The sequence below is a fragment of the Lepidochelys kempii genome, chromosome 5 (genome assembly GCF_965140285.1).
Source record: "Lepidochelys kempii isolate rLepKem1 chromosome 5, rLepKem1.hap1, whole genome shotgun sequence".
Taxonomy (NCBI): Eukaryota; Metazoa; Chordata; order Testudines; family Cheloniidae; genus Lepidochelys; species Lepidochelys kempii.
This window is the reverse complement of record NC_136384.1, coordinates 91320908-91342501: the sequence shown is the minus strand read 5'-3', so window position 1 is coordinate 91342501 and position 21594 is coordinate 91320908. Positions and strand designations below refer to the sequence as shown.

General features: G+C 43.5%; 1 protein-coding gene across 8 annotated transcripts in view; it reads right to left on the bottom strand.

The window, feature by feature from the left end:
* AGTPBP1 (ATP/GTP binding carboxypeptidase 1) overlaps window positions 1–21594 on the bottom strand; it is a 149096-nt gene that overhangs the window by 56800 nt on the left and 70702 nt on the right. For all 8 annotated transcript variants that reach the window (XM_073345034.2, XM_073345036.2, XM_073345035.2 and 5 more), the window contains 8 exons: window positions 19289–20001; window positions 14627–14710; window positions 14267–14353; window positions 14031–14179; window positions 3459–3546; window positions 2523–2667; window positions 1237–1390; window positions 275–455 (listed from right to left, as the gene is read on the bottom strand). In XM_073345034.2, the coding sequence (XP_073201135.1) occupies window positions 275–455; window positions 1237–1390; window positions 2523–2667; window positions 3459–3546; window positions 14031–14179; window positions 14267–14353; window positions 14627–14710; window positions 19289–20001 (1601 nt within the window). The remainder of the gene's footprint in view (window positions 1–274; window positions 456–1236; window positions 1391–2522; window positions 2668–3458; window positions 3547–14030; window positions 14180–14266; window positions 14354–14626; window positions 14711–19288; window positions 20002–21594) is intronic.

Here is a 21594-nt window from a genome sequence, read left to right as displayed (position 1 = left end):
CCTTTTATTTGTTTTAACCCTGCTACCCATTGTTTGACTGAAGAAAATCAGGAAAATATTTTGTCAGTAAGATTTGTATATAGTAGTTTTGTTAACTAGCAAACCACTCAAAAAAGGACTAAAAATCCAAATATGAAAAAGTAAGTATGAATACTGATTGTATGTTAATTCTGGAAAACTACTGCATTTTTATTTTCAAGACTTAGACGTTTTTATTACAAGATATAGAAAGATCTTTTATTAATTGTACTTCAGTGAGCACAGTTTAACTTACTTTCCATTGATGACACCATCTGGGTTGAGCATAGGGACAATTTTAAAAATATAGGATTCTCGTAAACTCTGGGCAGTGGGGTTGTTACTCATAAGATATTCCAATGTTCCCTTCATAACCCAGCTTGCATTAGTCTCTCCAGGATGTACACGAGCAGATAAGAAAATGTAAGGACGATTCCCTAAAAGAAGCATTCACAAAAATTGCAAGATGTAATACAAGTAAATTAAAATAACAGTTTGAAAACAATAATTAGCTCGAGGTGGTGGATGGTGATGTACAGTGTTTTTCAAAATGCATTTGCATCAATTTGGGATGAAGTATGACAGGATTTTAGCATAAATATTGATTGTTACACAAGTGCCTCAATGGATTTTAAGTTTAATGCAACATGAGAAAACAACTACATAAACACCATCTGTTAAAAGAATTGATGATTGGTAACTTACGTGATCTAATTTAAATTCCTCTCTTCATAAGATTAGGAGAAATTCAGAAAAAAATAGGGTGTTTTGGAGGCCACGTGGTGGTACCGTCACGCGTCCTTATGTGATATTTATGAAATGGGCTCCATGGAAAATACATTTTTTGCACTAAAAAGAATTGCTATGAGATCATGAAGAACGCTAAAGAATGAGGAATTAGGGACTGTTTTGAAATAACATTTTAAAAAGTTTAGCGTAAGAATAAATCTTGTTTGGCAGTAAACAGTACTTTTTTTTTTTGGGAAAGAAAAATCGTGTTTAGAAAACATGCAGGTCCAAAATTTATCTTTAACTATTCAAGAATCAGGTGGAGTTGTTTTGTTTGTTTTAAATGTGAGCAGACCAACCCCTGGCAATTTCATGAATATAACTGAGTTTTGCTATTTTTACAGAATTCCAGACAAATGAAGCATCAACATTTTTAGAAGGAGCTAATATTACATAATTTTAAGTGGATCAGAGAGAATTTATACTTACTGAACTGACAGATATGTTCATAGTAATTCGACTCTGGCATGGCTGTGATAGTGACTAAAGGGCAGCTGTTCCCAGACAGGGTCTCACACAGCATATCTTGTCGAAAATAGATCTGCTGAGGGTTGTGCATGGATTCCAATTTCTGAAGATGCATCTTCATCCCCAAAATGATGAAAAGGTACTTAAGTCCTTTGCAATTTTGTATATGACAAATAAAGATTTATTTAAGTATTTTATTTTTATTGTTCCAGGTATAGAAGATAATTCTCCCATCACTACTTTGGCCATGAAATACCTTTTAGGTTTCCAGTACATCTACACCTGAATAATGTTTTCTTTTGTATGGAGTGTTTTGAGTCTTTCTTAAATGTTTTTTGGAGCACTTTCTGCTTCTTTGCGCCACCCATTTATTCTGTTTTCTACCAGATGATACTCCCTCAAGGAGCAGCCACTTGGTTTGTGAATGGGCCCAAATGATCAGCCTCATTCAATATTGATCTATTCTATATGTTGAGTCCCAGATCTGCTTTTGTTAATATAACCAATGCTGCAAATTCTAGTTAAGCATCTCACTTTGCTTTACAAACATTAACAAAGCCTCACAACACCCCAGTTTCACTCAGGTCATTATCCTGAAAAGTCTCCTTTTTAATACTTCATAATCTTAACCTTAGTAGTTCAGATACATCAATAATGAGCAAGGTGTAAGTAGACAGATAAGATATGAGAGACAGTGTCAAATTAGTCTAGTTCTATCATCTTAGCCATGTATGCCTCATCAAACTCCCCCTGAAGTCCATGAAAAAACTCCCAATAGACTTCAATAGGAGATCTACATCATGGTAAACAATGTCATTCTAGGCAACTTTACAGGAGTTATATCCAGCTGTCAACTTTTATCCATACTCTCCTGCTGTCAGTGTTTTCAATGCCTTTTGGGGGAAGGAAGGGGAGAGAAGGGAACATCTAAGTCAATTACTGATATAGCTGTAATTCCTATCATCATCGGATATACTGTATAGGGAAAATGAAGATCATGTCAAATTTCTCGAAGTTTTTGTTCTAAAGAACAAGCAAACCAATTATATATATTGTAACATATGGATTCCTTTCTTATTTGAACTTTTGAGGAGAGTGTTTTATTACTTTTCAACATACATGCTTTCATTTATGTACCCTTTTCATATCTATGAACTAATATTTAGAAGCAAGCAGTGTTTTCTCATGGAAAGAGATACAGTAATATAAATGGACATCCAAGTAATCCAGTTCAAGGATTCGCTCACCCTTAAAGTTGAATACGTGTATGGATAGTGGTAAGCAAAGTAGCAGACATCATCCTTGTGTGGGAAGTTCACGGTGAATGTAATTGTGTAATAGGATTTTCCTTTCTGACCACCAGCAGCAATTGAACTTCTAGCAAAGTGATTCCTAAAAGTGAAGTGAAACCATCATAAAAAAAAAAAGTGTTAGAGATTTGTAGATATTTTTGCTACATCAGATGTTGTCATTTCTGAACATATAACAAAAACCCTCTGGCTCTGAGAAGTGAGAGATCACATGATGGTTACACTTGTATGCTGTTGTGTACACTGCTGCTACTACTGGTAGTAGCACACTGGAGTAGAAATGGTGGGAAATTTTAATGGGGTGGGGGTAGAAGGGGGAACCAAAACAGACAGCCATTGAACAGAATGGATGACAAGTGGGGACCCTACAGCTCCTCCCATGACAGGGCCATTTGTGAAAATATGCAGTTTTCCTGTTTTACATTCTAAAGATCTCGCCAATAAAAAAAAAAAAAAAAAAAGGAGTGATACCTAGAAAGAGGTTCCATCACAGGATCCCAAAGAGAAAGTCAACAATACCACATTCAAAGTATTAAAGGTATTAAGGTTAAATTCTTAATAAAAATATGCTTAAATATTTATATACACAAGTTATTGAATTCATACAATGTTCCCAGAAAATTTTATCAACATAGCATTGACAAAATACTTAATTTATTTTCTAAATTCATTTGTCAACATCTAAAACTTAAATAAAAATAAAAAAAAAACCAAACAAACCCACCACCACACAACTGCTTTGCGATAGAAATATTACAAGTAAATTACCACAATTTCATGGATGTGCTTGTTCTATTCATGTAAATTAGATTTTGTTCTAATCTTCAACGTAAAACAGATTTGCTTACCTCCATTTTTTGTTGGCATACTTACTTGTAGTAACAAATATCTGTCCCAACACGAGTCCACCATGGCCTGGAATTTAACGCCTCCTGAACAGAATACATGAGGGGCTGCATACCTTTAAGAAAAAAGGATTAGATTTTTATCTTAAGGTCATAGAATTCTGTTTGTACAGTTAATGAGCAGTGGATCACATCTGAATACAGTCTCATGTGAGCACACTATATTCATTTTACTTTTTATAGAAGTCTAACCTACAGAGTCCATTATAAAGATTGAATGTCATACCGTCTTCTAACTAACAGCCAAGAGACATATTAAATGAAAAATGACTCAAGATGAGCAAATGAAGCGGTCAAGGTTCCTTCCCCACCTCTGAACTCTAGGGTACAGATGTGGGGACCTGCATGAAAACCTCGTAAGCTTACTTTTACCAGCTTAGGTTAAAACTTCCCCAAGGTGCAAACTATTTTACCCTTTGCCCTTAGACTTCCACTGCCACCTCCAAATGTTTATCTGGGAAAGCGTTGTTTGGAAACGTCTTTCCCCCCAAATCCTCCCAACCCTTGCACCCCACTTCCTGGGGAAGGTTTGGTGAGGATTATTACCCATTTGCGTACGTGACCACAGACCCAAACCCTTGGATCTTAAGAACAATGAAAAAGCATTCAGTTTCTGAAAAGAGAGATTTTAATAGAAGTAAAAAGTAAAAAAGAATCACCTCTGTAAAATCAGGATGGTAAATACCTTACAGGGTAATTAGATTCAAAACAGAGAATCCCTCTAGGCAAAACCTTAGAGACACAGACAGGAATATCCACTCTATTCAGCACAGCTTAGTTTCTCAGCCATTTAAAGAAATCATAATCTAACGCATATCTAGCTAGATTACTTACTCAATTTTAAGAGTCCATTCCTGTTCTGTTCCCGGCAAAAGCATCACACAGACAGACACAGAACCTTTGTTTTTCTCCCTTCTCCCAGCTTTTGAAAGTATCTTGTCTCCTTATTGGTCATTTTGGTCAGGTGCCAGTGAGGTTATCCTAGCTTCTTAACCCTTTACAGGTGAGAGGATTTTTCCTCTGGCCAGGAGGGATTTTCCCTTCCCTTTATATTTATGACAGAAGCATAGGTCAAAAAGACTAAATGTAATTTAAAAATAATGTAGTGGCGTGAATGGACACTAAAACAGGAAGAACCTGGATTTAAATCACATCTAACCCACTGTCACTATAAAGTTTCATAGAAAGTCTCAGCCTTCTCGTATCTCAGGCCACACACCTGAACTGGCATGTGAGCAAACCTTCAGTGCATAGCAGCAGGGTCTAAACCAAGGGAGGGCAAACTACGGCCCGCAGGCCAGATCCGGCCCGTGAGGGCTTTCAGGTCAGCCCGCAGGATTGCCAGCCTTGTGGCTCAGCGGGGCTAAGGCAGGCTCCCTACCTGCCCTGGCGCTGCTCCCGGAAGCGGCCGGCACCACATCCCTGTGGCTCCTAGGGGTGAGAGGCAGAGGGCTTTGTACACCGCCCTCGCCTGCAGGCACCATCCCCTGCAGCTCCCACTGGCTGGGAACCACGGCCAAAGGGAGCTATGGGGATGGTACCCACAGGTGAGGGCAGTGTGCGGTGGAGCTGCCTGCCCTGCCCCGCCCCACCCCCAGGAGCCACTGCCGGACATGCTGGCCACTTCCAGGAGTGGCATGGGCCCAGGGCAAGCAGGGAGCCTGCCTTAGCCCTGCTACGTGCTGCTGGCACCCTGGAGCTGCTCAAGGTAAGTGGCACGGGACCGGAGCCTGCACCCCAAACCCTTCCTGCACCCCACCCCTCTGCCCTGAGCTGCCTAACCCCCTGCCTTGAGCCTCCTGCCACACTCCGCACCCACTCCAGTACCCCAACCCTCTGTCCCAAGCCCCCTGCCACACCTCGCCCTCCTGTCCTGAGCCCCCTCCTGTACCCCAACCCCTTGCCCTGAGCCCCCTCCTGCACACTGCACTCCCTCCTGCACCAGCCCTACATTCATGGCCCTGCATACAATTTCCCCACCCAGATGTGGCCCTTGGGCCAAAAAGTTTGCCCACCCGTGGTCTAAACAGAGCAATTAATATGCAACATGTTAGTGTGCTTTAGATCACAGTCCCATAGTATGCATTACCCCACTGAGCAGACAAGCCTGCAGTCAGTTTGGACTATCCAGCAACTTCATAAAAATCAAAATTTGCTAATGAATAATTAGGAAGCAGATAATAGGACTTACTTTGTTTGAGTCCATTATTTGTTAAGAATAGTCCACTTAGCTCTAAGAGGAATTTTACACATTTCATAGCAAGGTTTCAGGGAAAGGATTATGACTTTTGAGTTGCCAGAAGTAGTTTAGAAAAAATCTGACCAAGAAGTTTATGTGGACAACACATTGCAAAGACCCATTATGTGTTACGTATCCGGTCTTACTCCAACTGATTCTCCACACAGATTCCACTCTGGATGACTACTAATTGCCTAGTTTTTTTTTTAGAAGTGAACTATGATTGTCGGATAGCCCTACCCAAACTAGTATCTGACCTGGACGCTTGTATCAAGGAATAGCAAATGATAAATGTGTGGCTCAAGCTCCATGTTGCTGTTCTACCTATCGCTGATACTGGGAAGTGAACTAAGCAGGCCACCAAGGCCATTTGAGCCCTAATAAGTCTAGAGGGATCTTCCATATCCAGATTGTAACAAGTCTTGATATAGACCAAGACCCACTTAGCACTGGTCTACACTACGAGTTTAGGTCGAATTTAGCCGCGTTAGATCGATTTAACCCTGCACCTATCCACACAACGAAGCCATTTTTGTTGACTTAAAAGGCTCTTAAAATCGATTTCTGTACTCCTCCCTGAAGGGATTAGCCCTGCAATCAACAACATTGCTGGGTCGAATTTGGGGTAGTGTGGACGCAGTTTGATGGTATTGGCCTCCGGGAGCTACCCTAGAGTGCTCCATTGTGACTGCTCTGGACAGCGCTCTCAACTCAGATGCACTAGCCAGGTACACAGGAAAAGCACTGGGAATTTTGAAATTTAATTTCCTGTTCAGCCAGTTTGGCGAGCTCATCAGTAGAGGTGACCATGCAGTCCCAGAATCGCAAAAGAGCTCCAGCATGGACCGAATGGAAGATACTGGATCTGATCATTGTATGGGGAGATGAATCTGTGCTATCAGAACTCCGTTCCAAAAGACAAAATGCCAATATATTTGAAGAAAAACAAAAAATCTCCAAGGGCATGATGGACAGAGGCTATAACAGGGACCCGCAGCAGTGCCGCGTGAAAATTAAGGAGCTCAGGCAAGCCTACCAAAAACCAAAGAGAGACAAACGGCCACTCCGGGTCAGAGCCCCAGACATGCCGGTTCTATGATGAGCTGCATGTGATTCTAGGGGGTGCCCCTACCACTACCCCACCACCTGTCCATGGACACCTGCAAGGGGGGGAAGTTTCACGCAACAGGGATGAGGATTTTGGGGATGAGGAAGATGATGACACAACAGGCAAGCGGAGAAACTGTTCTCCCAACAGCCAGGAACTGTTACTGGAGCCAATACCCTCCCAAGGCAGGCTCCCGGACCATGAAGCCAGAGAAGGCACCTCTGGTGAGTGTACCTCTGTAAATATAATACATGGTTTAAAAGCAAGTGTGTTTAATGAGTAATTTGCCCTGAAGACTTGGGCTGCATTCACGGCCAGTACAGCCACTGGAAAAGAAGGCCACTGGCATTTTGGGATGTATATGTAGGGGCACTGCCAGCAGACCGAGGGATGTGATCGTTCCCCTCTATTCGACATTGGTGAGCCCTTATCTGGAGTACTGTGTCCAGTTTTGGACTCCACACTACAAGAAGGATGTGAAAAAATTGGAAAGAGTCCAGTGGAGGGCAACAAAAATGATTAGGGGACTGGAACACATGACTTATGAGGAGAGGCTGAGGGAACTGGGATTGTTTAGTCTGCGGAATGAGGGGGGGATTTGATAGCTGCTTTCAACTACCCAAAAGGGTAGTTGGAAAGGGTTCCAAAGAGGATAGATCTAGACTGTTCTCAGCGGTAGCTGATGACAGAACAAGGAGTAATGGTCTCAAGTTGCAGTGGGGGAGGTTTAGGTTGGATATTAGGAAAAACTTTTTCACTAGGAGGGTGGTGAAACACTGGAATGCGTTACCTAGGGAAGTGGTGGAATCTCCTTCCTTAGATATTTTTAAGGTCAGGCTTGACAAAGCCCTGGCTGGGATGATTTAGTTGGGGATTGGTCCTGCTTTGAGCAGGGGGTTGGACTGGATGACCTCCTGAGGTCCCTTCCAACCCTGATATTCTATAATTCTATGAAAAGTCTGTTAATGTGTCTGGGGATGGAGCAGAAATCCTCCAGGGACATTATTAAGGGTGGCCATTCCTGCTGGGCTGTTTGCCTGTGGCTGAAAAGAAATCATCCCCACTTTTAGCCATGTGGTGGGGGGAGAGGAGGGCACGTTCATGCTGAGCTATTCGCATTTGGCTGGCAGGGATCGTCCCTGATACTAGTCATGCGGTGGGAGGAGGGGTGAAGCGATCATCCCAGAGACTTGGATTGGGGGTGGGGGCAGGGTTTAGTGGGGTCTGTGCTGCACATTAACCCAAAAACAGCAGCCCCTCCTTTTAAATGGCCAACCCAACAGGTGCTTGGTATGGGAAAGGAGGGTGCTGCTGTTTGAAACCATTCCCACGTGTTATGAAGGCTGAAGAAGCCAAAAGACTGCGGCTTACCATGGCTGCCTGCAAGCCGATTTCTGTTGCCTGGCCCTGCGTTTGATCTCTCACATCAAACCGGCAGGCCATCAATATAAGAGGCAAAATGGACCTTGTACCGAAAGCACATGTGCTATGTAATGTTAACAGCTTGGTTCACCATGAAAGAGTCTATCCATTGTTTTCTAAAATGTGTCTTTTTAAATATTACTCTCCCTTTTTTCCTCCCGCAGCTGCAAACGTTTCAACGCTTCCCCTATTATCTCCGTCCCAGAGGCTAGCGCAGATAAGGTGAAAAAAAATGCACTCGCAATGAAATGTTCTCTGAGCTCCTGCAGTCCTCCCACACTGAAAGAACTCAGCAGAATGCGTGGAGGCAAACAATGGCAGAGTCCAGGAAAACAGAAAATGAACGTGAGGACAGGAGGGACAGGTAAGATGAGAGGTTGCAGGAGCAAGAGGAAAGGTGGCAGCAGCATGATGAGAGGAGGCAGGATGCAATGCTGAGGCTACTGGGGGGGATGAAACTGATATGCTGTGGGGCCTGGTGGAGCTGCAGAAAAGACAGCAGGAGCACAGACCGCCGCTGCAGCCTGTGTAACCACCCACCCACCTCCCCAAGTTCCAAAGCCTCCTCACCCAGATGACCAAGAACACGGGGGCGGCACACTCCGGGCACCCAACCACACCACCCCAGAGGACTGCCCAAGCAACAGAAGACTGGCATTCAATAAGTTTTGAAGTGCAGTGTGGCCTTGTCTTTTCCTCCTCCCCTCATCAACCACCCCACCTGGTGCTTCCTTCCTCCCCAACACCCTCCCGGGCTACCTTGGCAGTTATCCCCCTATTTGTTTGATGAATAAATAAAGAATGCATGATTTTGAAACAACAGTGACTTTATTGCCTCTGCAAGCAGTGATTGAAGGGTGGTTGGCTTACAGGGAAGTAGAGTGAACCAAGGGGGCAGGTTTTCATCAAGGAGAAACAAACAGAACTGTCATACCGTAGCCTGGTCAACCATGAAACTGGTTTTCAAAGCTTCTCTGATGCATAGCACGCCCTGCTGTGCTCTTCTAATCGCCCTGGTGTCTGACTGCATGTAATCAGTGGCCAGGCCCACCCCACCAAAAACGTCTCCCCCTTACTCTCACAGATATTGCGAAGCACACATCAAGCAGCAGCAACAATGGGAATATTGGTTTTGCTGAGGTCTAACCGAGTCAGTAAACTGCACCAGCGTGCTTTTCAACATCCAAATGCACATTCTACCACCATTCTCCACTTGCTCAGCCTGTAGTTGAACAGCTCCTTACGACTGTCTAGGGTGCCTGTGTACAGCTTCATAAGCCATGGCATTAAGGGGTAGGCTGGGTCCCCAAGGATAACTATAGGCATTTCAACATCCCCAACAGTTATTTTCTGGTCTGGGAAGTAAGTCCCTTCCTGAAGCTGTTCAAACAGACCAGAGTTCCTTAAGATGCAAGCATCATGTACCTTTCCCGGCAATCCCACACTGATGTCTATGAAACGTCCCTTGTGATCCACCAGTACTTGCAGCACCATTGAAAAGTACCCCGTAATGGCTGCCAAGGTGGTCCGGTCCCAAAGACAGGAATATGCGTTCCGTCTATCACCCCACCACAGTTAGGGAATCCCATTGCAGCAAAGCCATCCACTATGACCTGCACATTTCCCAGAGTCACTACCTTGATAGCAGCAGCTCAGTGACTGCATTGGCTACTTGGATCACAGCAGCTTCCACAGTAGATTTGCCCACTCCCAATTGATTCCCGACTGATCGGTAGCTCTCTGGCGTTGCAAGCTTCCAGAAGGCTATCACCACTCGCTTGTGAGGGCTGCTCTCATCTTGGTATTCTTGCGCCTCAGGGCAGGGGAAAGCAAGTCACAAAGTTCCATGAAAGTGTCCTTATGCATGAGAAAGTTTCTCAGCCACTGGGAATTATCCCAGACCTGCAACACTATGTGGTCCCACCAGTCTGTGCTTGTTTCCCGGGCCCAGAATCAGTGTTCCACAGCATAAATCTGCCCCATTGCCACCAGTATGTCCAAATTGTCGTACTTTGAGAGAAGTCTGCGTCCTTGTCCTCATCACTCTAGTCACCACGCTGCCATCGCTTCCTCGCCTGCTTTTGCAGGTTCTGGTTCTGCACATACTGCAGGATAATGCGCGAGGTGTTCACAATACTCATAAATGCCGTGGTGATCTGAGCGGGCTCCAGGCTTGCTATGGTATGGCGTCTGCAGGAGAGCAGAGTTGCAGCGGAAGCGGTGGCTGACGACTGATGCCACGAGAATAGATATTTATAGAGAACGACGAGAGGACCTGCGAGGTGGATTCATGAGAGCAGGAGAGCAGAGTTGAGGTGGAAGTTAGCACCGCACACATTTCCTGAGGAAGAACACCTGTATCCGGGAGCCCATGACAGACAACATGGACAAATTCGCTATTGAGACAATAGCAACAGAGCAGAGTTGCAGCAGAAGCGGTAGATGACGACGGTTACAGTCCTACTGCACCGTCTGCTGAAAGCAATGTGGCTTCCGCACGGAAAAAAGGCAGGAAACGATTGTCGGCCGTTGCTTTCACGGAGGGAGGGGCGACTGACGACATGTACCCAGAACCATCTGCGACAATGTTTTTGCCCCATCAGGCATTGGGAGCTTAACACAGAATTCCAATGGGTGGTGGAGACTGCGGGAACTGTGGAACAGCTAGCCACAGTGCACCACTCCTTAAGTCAATGCTAGCCATGGTAGTGAGGACGCACTCCGCCGACTTAATGCGCTTAGTGTGGACATACACAATCGACTGTATAAAATCGATTCTAAAAAACAACTTCTATAATATTAACTTAATTTCACAGCATACACGTACCCTTAGTCTCTGGGATGATATGGGTTGTTTCAAAACTTTCAGCAAACACCATAAAGAAAGTGTGTACCGGCATGGCCTGGTTCTATCTAATGTGAAGTTTCATTTCACCTGGCATAGAACATGGGTTAGGAAAGAAAACCAGGAGGTGAATTGACAGATTGACGAGGAAGTTGGAAGCTGCCTTGCATAGAAAACTTAGGGTGAGACCCGAGGGAGTCCTTGACCTTGTGAAAGACCATATATGGGCGGCCTGGCCTTGAGGACCTGAATCCCTCCTATCTGAAAAACAAAACGCTACCAGAAAGACAGTTTTCACCGATAATTAGAGCAGGTAGCTGTAGGCGAAGAGGGAGACTCCATCAATATAATCAATAGTGAAATAGGGTCTCAAGAAGCAGAGGTTTTTCCTGACTGGTGAGTGTAAAGTCTAGAACCCAGGCCTGCAGAGCTCCCAGGCTGCTGACATCTTCATGTTGTCACCCAGCAGCAGCTGTCACAAGCTTGAACTCCACTTGCCCATGCCCTACTGTGGACACAGACCATGGGAAGCAGTCTGACAGGCTGCAGCCTCGTGTCTCCTGACTGGCTCCCTTGCCTATATAAACTCAAGAGGTATTTCAGGACATGTGCAGGCACCAGCCCAGATCTCCTGGAACTGACAACCATTCCAGCTCCTTGCTCCTGAACTCCTGGCTTTGACCCCAGCTTGACTTGGACTTCATCTCCTGACCCAGCCCCTGAAACCTGACTCGAACTCTGAACCTTGGTATTGACCCTGGCCTGGAATCTATGGACTCCTCTGCTACTCCCAGCCTCAGGGTTTACCCAGCTCTGACCCTTGGTCCTGACTGCCCCACTGTGGGATGTGAAAAGACAACGTGGTCTTGTAAATAGGGAGGATTTGCAGAGATCACTGCCAGCTAAACCCTTATCAGGCTTAGAGACAGACCCAAATATTTCAGGGAAAGTAAACTGTCTAGTATCACTGCAATTGGAGCTGCCACTGGAGAAAGGTGTTGCTGAATTGCCTAAATAGAAACATTTCTTTCATTTGGCTTTTTATATCGGCCTGGTTAAAGGTTTTCCACCCTGAAGCAAGATGTCTTAAACAGTAGTAGATCAGCTTCTTTCTGAAGACATTATCCAGGCAGCATTCAAGCTATCCAGTGCAAGGATGTCTGGTTTGGGTACAGGCTCTGGCCTTGTTCTGAGAGTCCAGGTTGGGCAGAACCAGCAAGGTAAGGAGTTTCTCTAGGTCTGAGTACCAAAATTGCCTAGCTCATGCTATCCTGACTCCCCCACCGTGGACAGTACCAGATGCTTCAGAAAGTGTAACAGAGGTGTGGTATCCATCCTAACCTCCATTAGAGATCGGGCTCAAGCCTTCAAGCAGGAGGTTTAATATTCCTTCCAAAAATGTTGATAGGAAAATACAAGAGGGTTTAGACATTTCTATGGATAACAAGAATAACGAGCATTCTTGCTAAATTCTTGGCCTAAACAACTTCTTGTGACAATCAGTCCCTCATTTTAATTATGGGCTCTGTGAAAAAGTACTATCCTGCAATGATTGCAGCTACTGAGTGGGCACCTGAACTTTTCTTGGTGGGTTATAAATCAAAATGGAGCCTTCTGTTTCTGCCTAGCTGCACAGCTGATTCAGAAAAACACTATTTAACTTTCAATTTGATTATCCAGAGAAACGAAGAATAGCTTCACACTTAGTTGGACTCTCGGACCTAAACAGCAGGGCTTCATACTCTTCCCACTGATCTTTACATTCCGCTTTGATCCATGTCACAAGCAGGCTCTTTTGGTGTTCAGGTCTTTTGAGTAACAGACTATGCCTGACGTTCAGTACAAGACTGCCAACTAAGTCTCAAGCATCCTCCACTAGAAAGAGTTTGATGGGTTCTTTGTGCTCCTCCAGGTTCAGGAAGTGAAGGCAAGACAGATGAAACATCTATCTAGGTCTGATCTTTCACTCAAGTACCAAAGGCATTGAACACAGCTGTCTGTGACCAACACTGTGGCATCACAAGGACCACAGCACCTGAAGTCTGCCTTAATAATGCCACAGAGGTTTGCAGACCCAACTACTGGTACAGAGGCACAGGAAGGCTGAAAAACACAAGAGCTGAAAAACTAGCTCTGGATGGCCATATTGACACTGGTGAAAAAAACAACTTTTAAAAAAACTAAACTAACCAGGAAAATGCCCAAAAGGGCAAAAAAAAGAAAGACTGATGAAGGAAGTGTTCTAAGGCCACTGATTCTTTGGTGGATGGAAGAAAAGAACAGTAGTGGGGACCATGCTCTTTTTTATGTCAACATGTAGTTTGGAAGAGTGTACGCCCAGCCCCAACAGACACTACTGACTAGAAATTTCAGATATCACATGGGAAGTATGAATATTTCCAAAGTGGGGATGTAAATAAACAATTTTGAAAAGAGAACTTGAGTTTTTTTCCACTTAAACCTACAGCTCATTCTGGTCTCCTACATGGATTTACTGATTACATTCAGTAACATGACATTTTCCCCTCACACATAAATCCCCAAAATCCAGGAGACAAAGTTGTTTGACCATGTTTGCACTTATTTTCATTTACTAAAACATGCAAAAACTTTCAAGGAGGGTCTTAATGGCTCCCAGTTTTCATCCTCTTGGCGCAATGTAGAACAACTCAGCTTTTCTTTTCCAGCACCTTATGATAATAGCCTTACCACAATTTTAGTAGGAGCCTGGAACAGCATTCTTATACTTCAGTTTTACTCAAAAAATAATTGTAATGACATCACCACATGAAATATTATGAGTTTCATTTGTAAGAAAGAGATTAATAATCTAGGGATCCCAGGGGGGAAAAGGTATCCTGTTCTGGATAGTCCAGTAGGTCTCCCTACATGCTAGTTTTCCATCCCTTTTGAAAAGAAGTCTTACCATAATTAAACTGACTGTTCGACTTTTCACAGTTGATGATGTTAAACCGGTAACCAATGCCTGGCCGCATTCCACTGACTTCAAAATAAAACCATTGATGATAGTGATTGCTGTTTATATCTGAGTTCAGAATGAGATCATACTCGTTTCTGAAGATTAACAAAGAGAAATAAGTCTTCTTAAAATAAGAAATTTGCAGTATATATGCAAAAAGAAGAAAATGAAAGAGCTCTTACTTTCTAATTTGAATAACTTTGCGCAGATTTCCAGACTCAAATTTGGAGTTGAACTTCAAAAACTCCCCCTCTTCTGGCACTGAATAACTTTAAAAAGAAAGAAAGAAAGAAAAAAGACCATTGTAAGTAAAATGGATCTTTGGAACTCATTTGTTAATTCAGATTTTTGATTGGAAATCTATATAGAATAAATACATTCAGGATTACAGCAAAAAAGGTACAGTATTGTCCTTATTAAGACGACAGGCTTTACCACAGACTTCACAACTACTGTACTTTATCTTAAGCCAGAATAGTTTCCTTAAAGAAAGCAAAATTGACAATCAAATTGAAGATTGTTGTAAAACAAATATAGCCTACCTGGGATTATCAAGGTCATACATGATTCTGTCTATAATATCATTCTGATGGATCAGTCTTTCAATATCTTGGGATATTTTTGTCCTGTAGTAAGAAGAGAATCCTCACTTAAAATACATTTTACAACAGTAACTAGAAATGGTACATAATTTGTTTGTCAACAAAGCTATAACACAAACATGCAGGGCCTGATTTTCAGTGAAGCCTCCATGTCATCCCCATGCGTGCACTTGTGGTGTGCAAGCACCTGCATTACAGAGGTGACCAATTCTAACACTTGCTTGTGCAGGGGTTGAATCTTCATGTACAAAACTCATTGGGGTTTAACTTTTATGAAATAATTTGTTATTATAATTATAGCAGAAGCTCAGTATGTGATCTATATTTGGTATTAGTGCTTAAAACTAGGTAACCTTTGAAAATGATTCCGTTATAAGAGTAATTTATACAAGTCCTTCTGTAACTAAAATAAGGGATTTTAGGAGCTAGGCCAGTGTTTCTCAAATGTGGCCATTGTGGCCACGTGAGGCTTTTTGTGCAGCCACGACAGCCTCCTTGCTAGTGATTGGGGGATGGAGGAGGAGGAGAGAGAAGCATCGGCCCCACCCACTCCCTCCTTGTTGCTTCTTGATGCCCCACCCTGCACCGCCGCTGGAGAGAGGTGGGGCACAACGCTGCACGAGCAAGGTGAGTTCTTGACCCATCTTGTGGGGAGGGGGTTTGGGTGGCAGGCTCCAGCAGCAGGACTTCGGGAGCCTGGCCGTGACCCCAGGCTCTGACTGCGGGACAGCGAATACTGACACACTCACAACCGGCTCCGGCCAAGCAGCCCTGGCCTCCAGCTGTGGGGCTTCAGCCTCCAAGACCTGCTTCCAGCTATGTGGCAGGTGCTGGCCCCCAGCTCCAGTCCTGAGCTCAGGCCGTGAAGTGGTCAGCGCTGGCCCCAGGCACCAATCTAGCCCTAGCTGCATGGCAGCAGGCTCCAACCACGGGACTTTGGTGCTTAACCTCTGGCCACGGGTGCTGATCCCCAGCTCTGGCCACGGAGCTTCAGTTGGCCTCTGGCCTGCAGTTCCAGCTGTGCGGTGGCCCCAGGCTCCAGCTAAACGGACCTGGCCCTAGCTGCATGGCAGCAGGCGCCAACCCACAGCTCTGTTCCCGGGCTCCAGCCATATGGTGGTGGGAGCTAGCCCCAGGTGCTGATTCATGGCACTGACCCCTAGCTTCAGCCACGCAGCAGCGAGTACTGGCTCCTGGCTCAAGCCACGCAGCCCTGGGCTCTGGCACCCAGCTCCGGCCATATGGCGGCAGGTACTGATCCTGGGCACAGACCCACAACTCCAGTTGTGTGGCAGCGGGCTCCGATCCCTGGCTTCGGCCACGCAGTTCCCGTCCCCAGCTCCGGGCTCTGGCAGTGGGCACTGAGCCCTGGCTGCATGGCAGCCAACACCAGGCTCTGACCACATGACAGTGGGACTCACCACCCATCCTCATCACTCCTGGCCCCGCTGCCTCCCACTGCTCCACATCTATCCCCCATATTGCCCCGGGCCCTCGCTGCCTTCCCCAACCCCGAATCCATCCCACTATTGCCTCTGGCCCTTGCTGCCTCCCCTTTTGCCACCATCCCCTCCTTCAGGGAGAAAAAAGTGATATTAACAAACATGCAAGAATCACCTTTCACAGCAGACTTATTAGCTATCTGTGAAAAGTGGTACTTGTATGTTTATTAATATCACTTCTCTCTTTTCATAGCCACCCAGGTAGCTACTAAGTGTGCTGTGATATTTACAAATATCACTCCCAAACTGGAAGGCAGCATTATTGAGTCTGCCAAAAAACCCGGCAAATATACATTACAATGATGTGGATGTGTATCTGGACACATTTAGTTGTTTTTCCTGAAGTTAATTAAGTATTTTAGGAAAAAGTGTCAGTACAACCATCAGTGAGAGTTGGTGGCTGCAGTCTGAGACCATCAAAAAATTTGTTGAGAACCCCTGGGCTAGGCTGTGGAGTGAGTGGGTTAGGACATTACTCTTTCACCTCTGGAGATCTAGGTTCATCTACTGACTGGGTCACAAATGAGAATGAGTTTGGTGGTCTCAGACAAATGCTTGGTGGACATTTTATCTATATTACAAATCACTGCATAATTGGCAGTATCTGTTCAAAGGAGGCGCTGGACTGGAAAAGCTAGAGTGTATATTAGCTGAGCTGTGTGGGAAAACTTGCACACCAGCTGCGATAAAATAGAAAGAAGCCGATTAACCCTGTAGGGTGTTGTAGTGCAGTCTGAAAGTGGGTTCAGGCTGGCAATTACCTGCACTTAAAGTAAATGTTGCTGGGGAGAAGATACGCCATTTCTTGTTAACCTAAGACAGTCTAACCACAAGAGTAACCAATCTTAAAAGAAATCACAAGCCCAACAAGTTACTCATGTAGCAGGAAAGACTGTCTAGGAGATAGGCCACTGGGACCTAGCTTCAATTCCTGGCTCAGCCACAGGACTTCCTACATGACCTGAGCAAGTCACTTTATCTACCCTATGCCTCACTTCCCTATCTGTAAAATAGGGAAATATTATCCCTATCTCAGCAGGGTGTTGTCAGAATAAAATCCATTAACGATGTGAGGTATTCAGATACCTCAGTGACAAGAGACATAAATTAAAATGATAATGGAAATGAACTGGGAAAAACTGCAGAAAAAAAATAAAGGTAAAAGATAAAGGCAAAAGCAACATTTTCAACTACCTGAAAGGGGGTTCCAAAGAGGATGGCTCTAGACTGTTCTCAATGGTAGCAGATGACAGAACGAGGAGTAATGGTCTCAAGTTGCAGTGGGGGAGGTTTAGATTGGATATTAGGAAAAACTTTTTCACTAAGAGGGTGGTGAAACACTGGAATGCGTTACCTAGGGAGGTGGTAGAATCTCCTTCCTTAGAGGTTTTTAAGGTCAGGCTTGACAAAGCCCTGGCTGGGATGATTTAACTGGGAATTGGTCCTGCTTCGAGCAGGGGGTTGGACTAGATGACCTTCTGGGGTCCCTTCCAACCCTGATATTCTATGATACTGAACATTTTTAACCAGCTAATAGTTGTGGGGCTGGAAAAAAAAGATAGCTGAAGATATTTATGTTTAAAAACAAAGAAAACTGGAAAAGCAAAAGAGATTACTTACCTGCAATTCTTCTTCTCTAACAGCAGCAATTATAATAGATTCACACTCTTGGATTTTGGTCTCAGGTACGAGAAGCTATCTAGCCATATTTAGAAGCTATCTAGCTAAAGAATTTAGAACTTTGGGATAGTCATGAGACTGGTGACTCATGGATCTTGAGTGATCATCCCAGCTTCCAAAATACCTGATCTTTAAAAAGCCCTAAAATGTACAGTAAGAACATAACCCTCAAATCTCAGGGTATAAAAGAGCGGGTGTATATCTAGTAAATATTAACTTTAGCAAACTTGAATTACATTCTTCTCTGAAGGGGAGTTATAAGAGGATCCATGATTCAGTTAAAAAGCTCAAAATAGTTTCCTCAACAAAAATCATTTGGTCAATCCCTAGACAGATCTGCTTCACAATTCTTTCCCAAGTCAAAAAACAAAACAAAGCAAAAAAACAGTGCATGAAAACCATGATAATGGATTACTTACCCCTTCTTCTTAGAGAAACTAACAGTGTCTTTGCATCCCCACCTCCCACCAAAATCAGACTCTCCTTGTTCTGAGGAAAGGGAGCTATTTATATACCCAGCCCCAGTGCAAGCAGAACTTGTTAAAACCCTTGGAGAACAGCCCCAGCTGCCCTTCTCTCTTAGGGCTTGTCTACACTATGCAACTTTGAGGGACAAGGCTGTGCTTTTCAAGTACCTGTGAAAGACAAAGTTTTGAGTACAAAACTTTGTCTTTCACAGGTACTTGAAAAGCACAGCCTTGTCCCTCAAAGTTGCATAGTGTAGACAAGCCCTAAGAGAGAAGGGCAGCTGGGGCTGTTCTCCAAGGGTTTTAACAAGTTCTGCTTTCACTGGGGCTGGGTATATAAATAGCTCCCTTTCCTCAGAACAAGGAGAGTGCAGACAAGCCCTTAGTCTGGGGGGGGGGGGAAGGGGTGAGCGAGTGACTCCTCAAACCACACAATCCCAGTGTAATCCCTTTGTACTGAGTAGAGAGAACAGAGTTTTAGCCTACTCCACTCTTAGAATTCCAGCCTTGGGTCCTGAACACAGACAGCGGCATGAGTTTCTTCCTCAAACTTCCAACTGCCTCACAAAGCCAATTCCCCCAGCAGTCCCATCTCCTATCCTCCAGTAATGCTTAACTTTAGAAACTTATCATTTACTGCTTACACCCTCCATTTATTTTCACATTAAGCTTTAAAGGCAGTATTTCTCATTTCAGAAAAACTTTTTTGGTAGCTTAACATTCAGATAGCTTTAATTACAGAAAATTATACCAAAAACTTCTTTCACAATAGAACTTCATTACCTTGTTTACTAGTTTGTACCAGCTTGTCATTTGCTTTCAGAACAATTTTCTTTGAAAATGTTTGAGAGACAAGACTATAAACAAAGTTGATAATTTTATACATTAAATATGAATTTCTTATTTGTATATTCTTGCAACAATTGGTCTTTCAAAGAAATGTATCAACTCACCTCTGTACACCATAAGGTCTTTCTAAGATAGGCTCCTTAAATGGAGGTGGAATGTGACCAAAGTAATCTGGGTAAGCCACTTCTGAATATTCAGGAACAGACTTTGTGTTTTTCACAATCTCAATATAAAGATCAGGGTCATGTAGTGGCAATATATCAGGCACCTCAAGCATCACTTGCTCCCCTGATGAATGCGAGCTGGAATCATCCTCTTCCTCAGGATCAACACCCGTGAAGCACAGCTTTCCCAGCTGGACAGATCGTCCCTCAAACAGAACACTTCCACAAGATGAAACATGCTGGCAAGGTTTATTACAAGTGAGTGAGGTAAGGCTAGTTTTGCTTTCTTTCTTCGTTACACACCCTGTTTTGTAATACTGTTCATTTTTTGAAGTATTCTGCAGAGTGATCCTGTCCAAGCCTTTCACTATTTCATAGCTTAGGCACTGGCATGACGAAAGCAGTTTCTTTTGATCACTTTGCTGCTGTAAACTATTGTCTTTGTTGCTGTCTTTCTTTGGCAAATCCAAAAAGGCTGGCCTTTTATTACACTCCCCTGCTTGCAAGTGATTGCTCTCTTTCATAGTAATTCCCTTGACTGAGTGATTTGCTTCTACAGACTGCTCCTCTCCTGCCGTAGGAACAACAATAGGTCCACCTAGATTTGCATCAGATGCAAAAGGCTTTGGTTCCTTGGAGACTAAGTCATAGTCCTTTACAAAAAAAAAACACAGAACATGATTAGGAAACAGTTTTTCACATTTTAAAAGTTTGTTTGTATTCGCTTATAAAAGGACGCTTTTCCTTTCCATGATTTTTAGTGGCAATAAAATAAGGTATTCAGGATAAACATAATCCTAAAAAGTTTGCCTGTTAAGCTACAGAAACTTTGTAAAAGTTAACCTATTCCAAATGAAAAATGCCATGCCACCACCAAAATGAGGCAGTTCTTCAATGACATCACAAAACTTCCAAGTAATTTTTTTAAAATTGTACCATGAAATTAAAAAGGTGTGCAGCATTTAATCACATTGCAGATATATAATATTGCTGACATAAGAACTAGAAAGGTTCATCAACGTCTTTGTCCTCTCATTAAAAATAAACATTTCCACTTGATCAGTTTTTACCCGTTTGCTTTCCAGTTTTTCCAATATTCAGATATTAAACAAGAAATAAAATGTATTTCCCTCAAGTTTTGACCATTTCCTAGTCCCTTCTCTCATGCAGATTTAGCAGTGTCCTGCTGTATGAAGTCTAAAGGAGACTAGTTAGCTCTTATATGATAATTTTCATCTTTAGATCACCAAATGCTTTACAAAGGTGGGTAATCATCATTATCCCTATTTTAAAGCTGGGGACAATGAGGCAAAGAGATCAAGTAATTTGCCCAAGGTCACAGAGCAAGCCAACAGCAGAGCCAGGAAGAACACAGGTCTCCTGTCTGCCATACCAACAGTCAAAGTCCTAGGGAAACTATACACCTTCCTCAAAACCCCAAGAAACACTTTTGCCATAAGAAGTCAGACAAAAAGTAGCTATGAGAAGTCATCTTATGGCAGAAAGATATTTACTATTTCAAACATAAGTCTCTCATGTCATCAGATATGTACTCGCAAACAGTGGGAAAGTGCTCAGCTATTCATAGCTTCCAAGGCCTGAAGGGAGCACTGTGATCATCAAGTCTAACCTCCTATATAACACAGGCCATAGAATTTCCCCAAAACAAGTCCTGTTTGAACTGGAGCATATTCTTGTAGAAAAAAATCCAATCTTGATTTAGAAGAAGTGTCAATGACAGAGAATCCACCACAACTCTTGGTTAATTGTTCCAAAAAAAAAAAAAAAAAATGTACACCCCGTTTCCAGTCTGAAATTGTTTAGCTTCAACTTCCAACCATGGGATCTTGTTATACCTTTGTCTGCTAGACTGAAGACCCCATTATCAAGTATTTGTCCCCCATGTAGGTATTGATAGAAGTTAAGGGATGACTTGATCAGCCTCTGAGCTTCTTGAATCTATCACTAGATAGAGCTATCACATTTTCCAATTCCATCATCATTCTCATAGCTCTTCTCTGAACCCTCTCCAATTTATTAACATCCTTCCTGAATTGTGAGCACCTGAACTGAACATAATATTCTATCAGTGCTTGCACCAGTGCCATACTGAAAGGTAATATAATCGCTCTACTCCTACTGTTCATGCACCTAAGAATCACACTAGCCCTTTGGGCCACAGCACTGCACTGGGAGCTCATGTTCAGCTGATGATCCCCTATGACTTCTCCAGTCTTTTTCAGAGT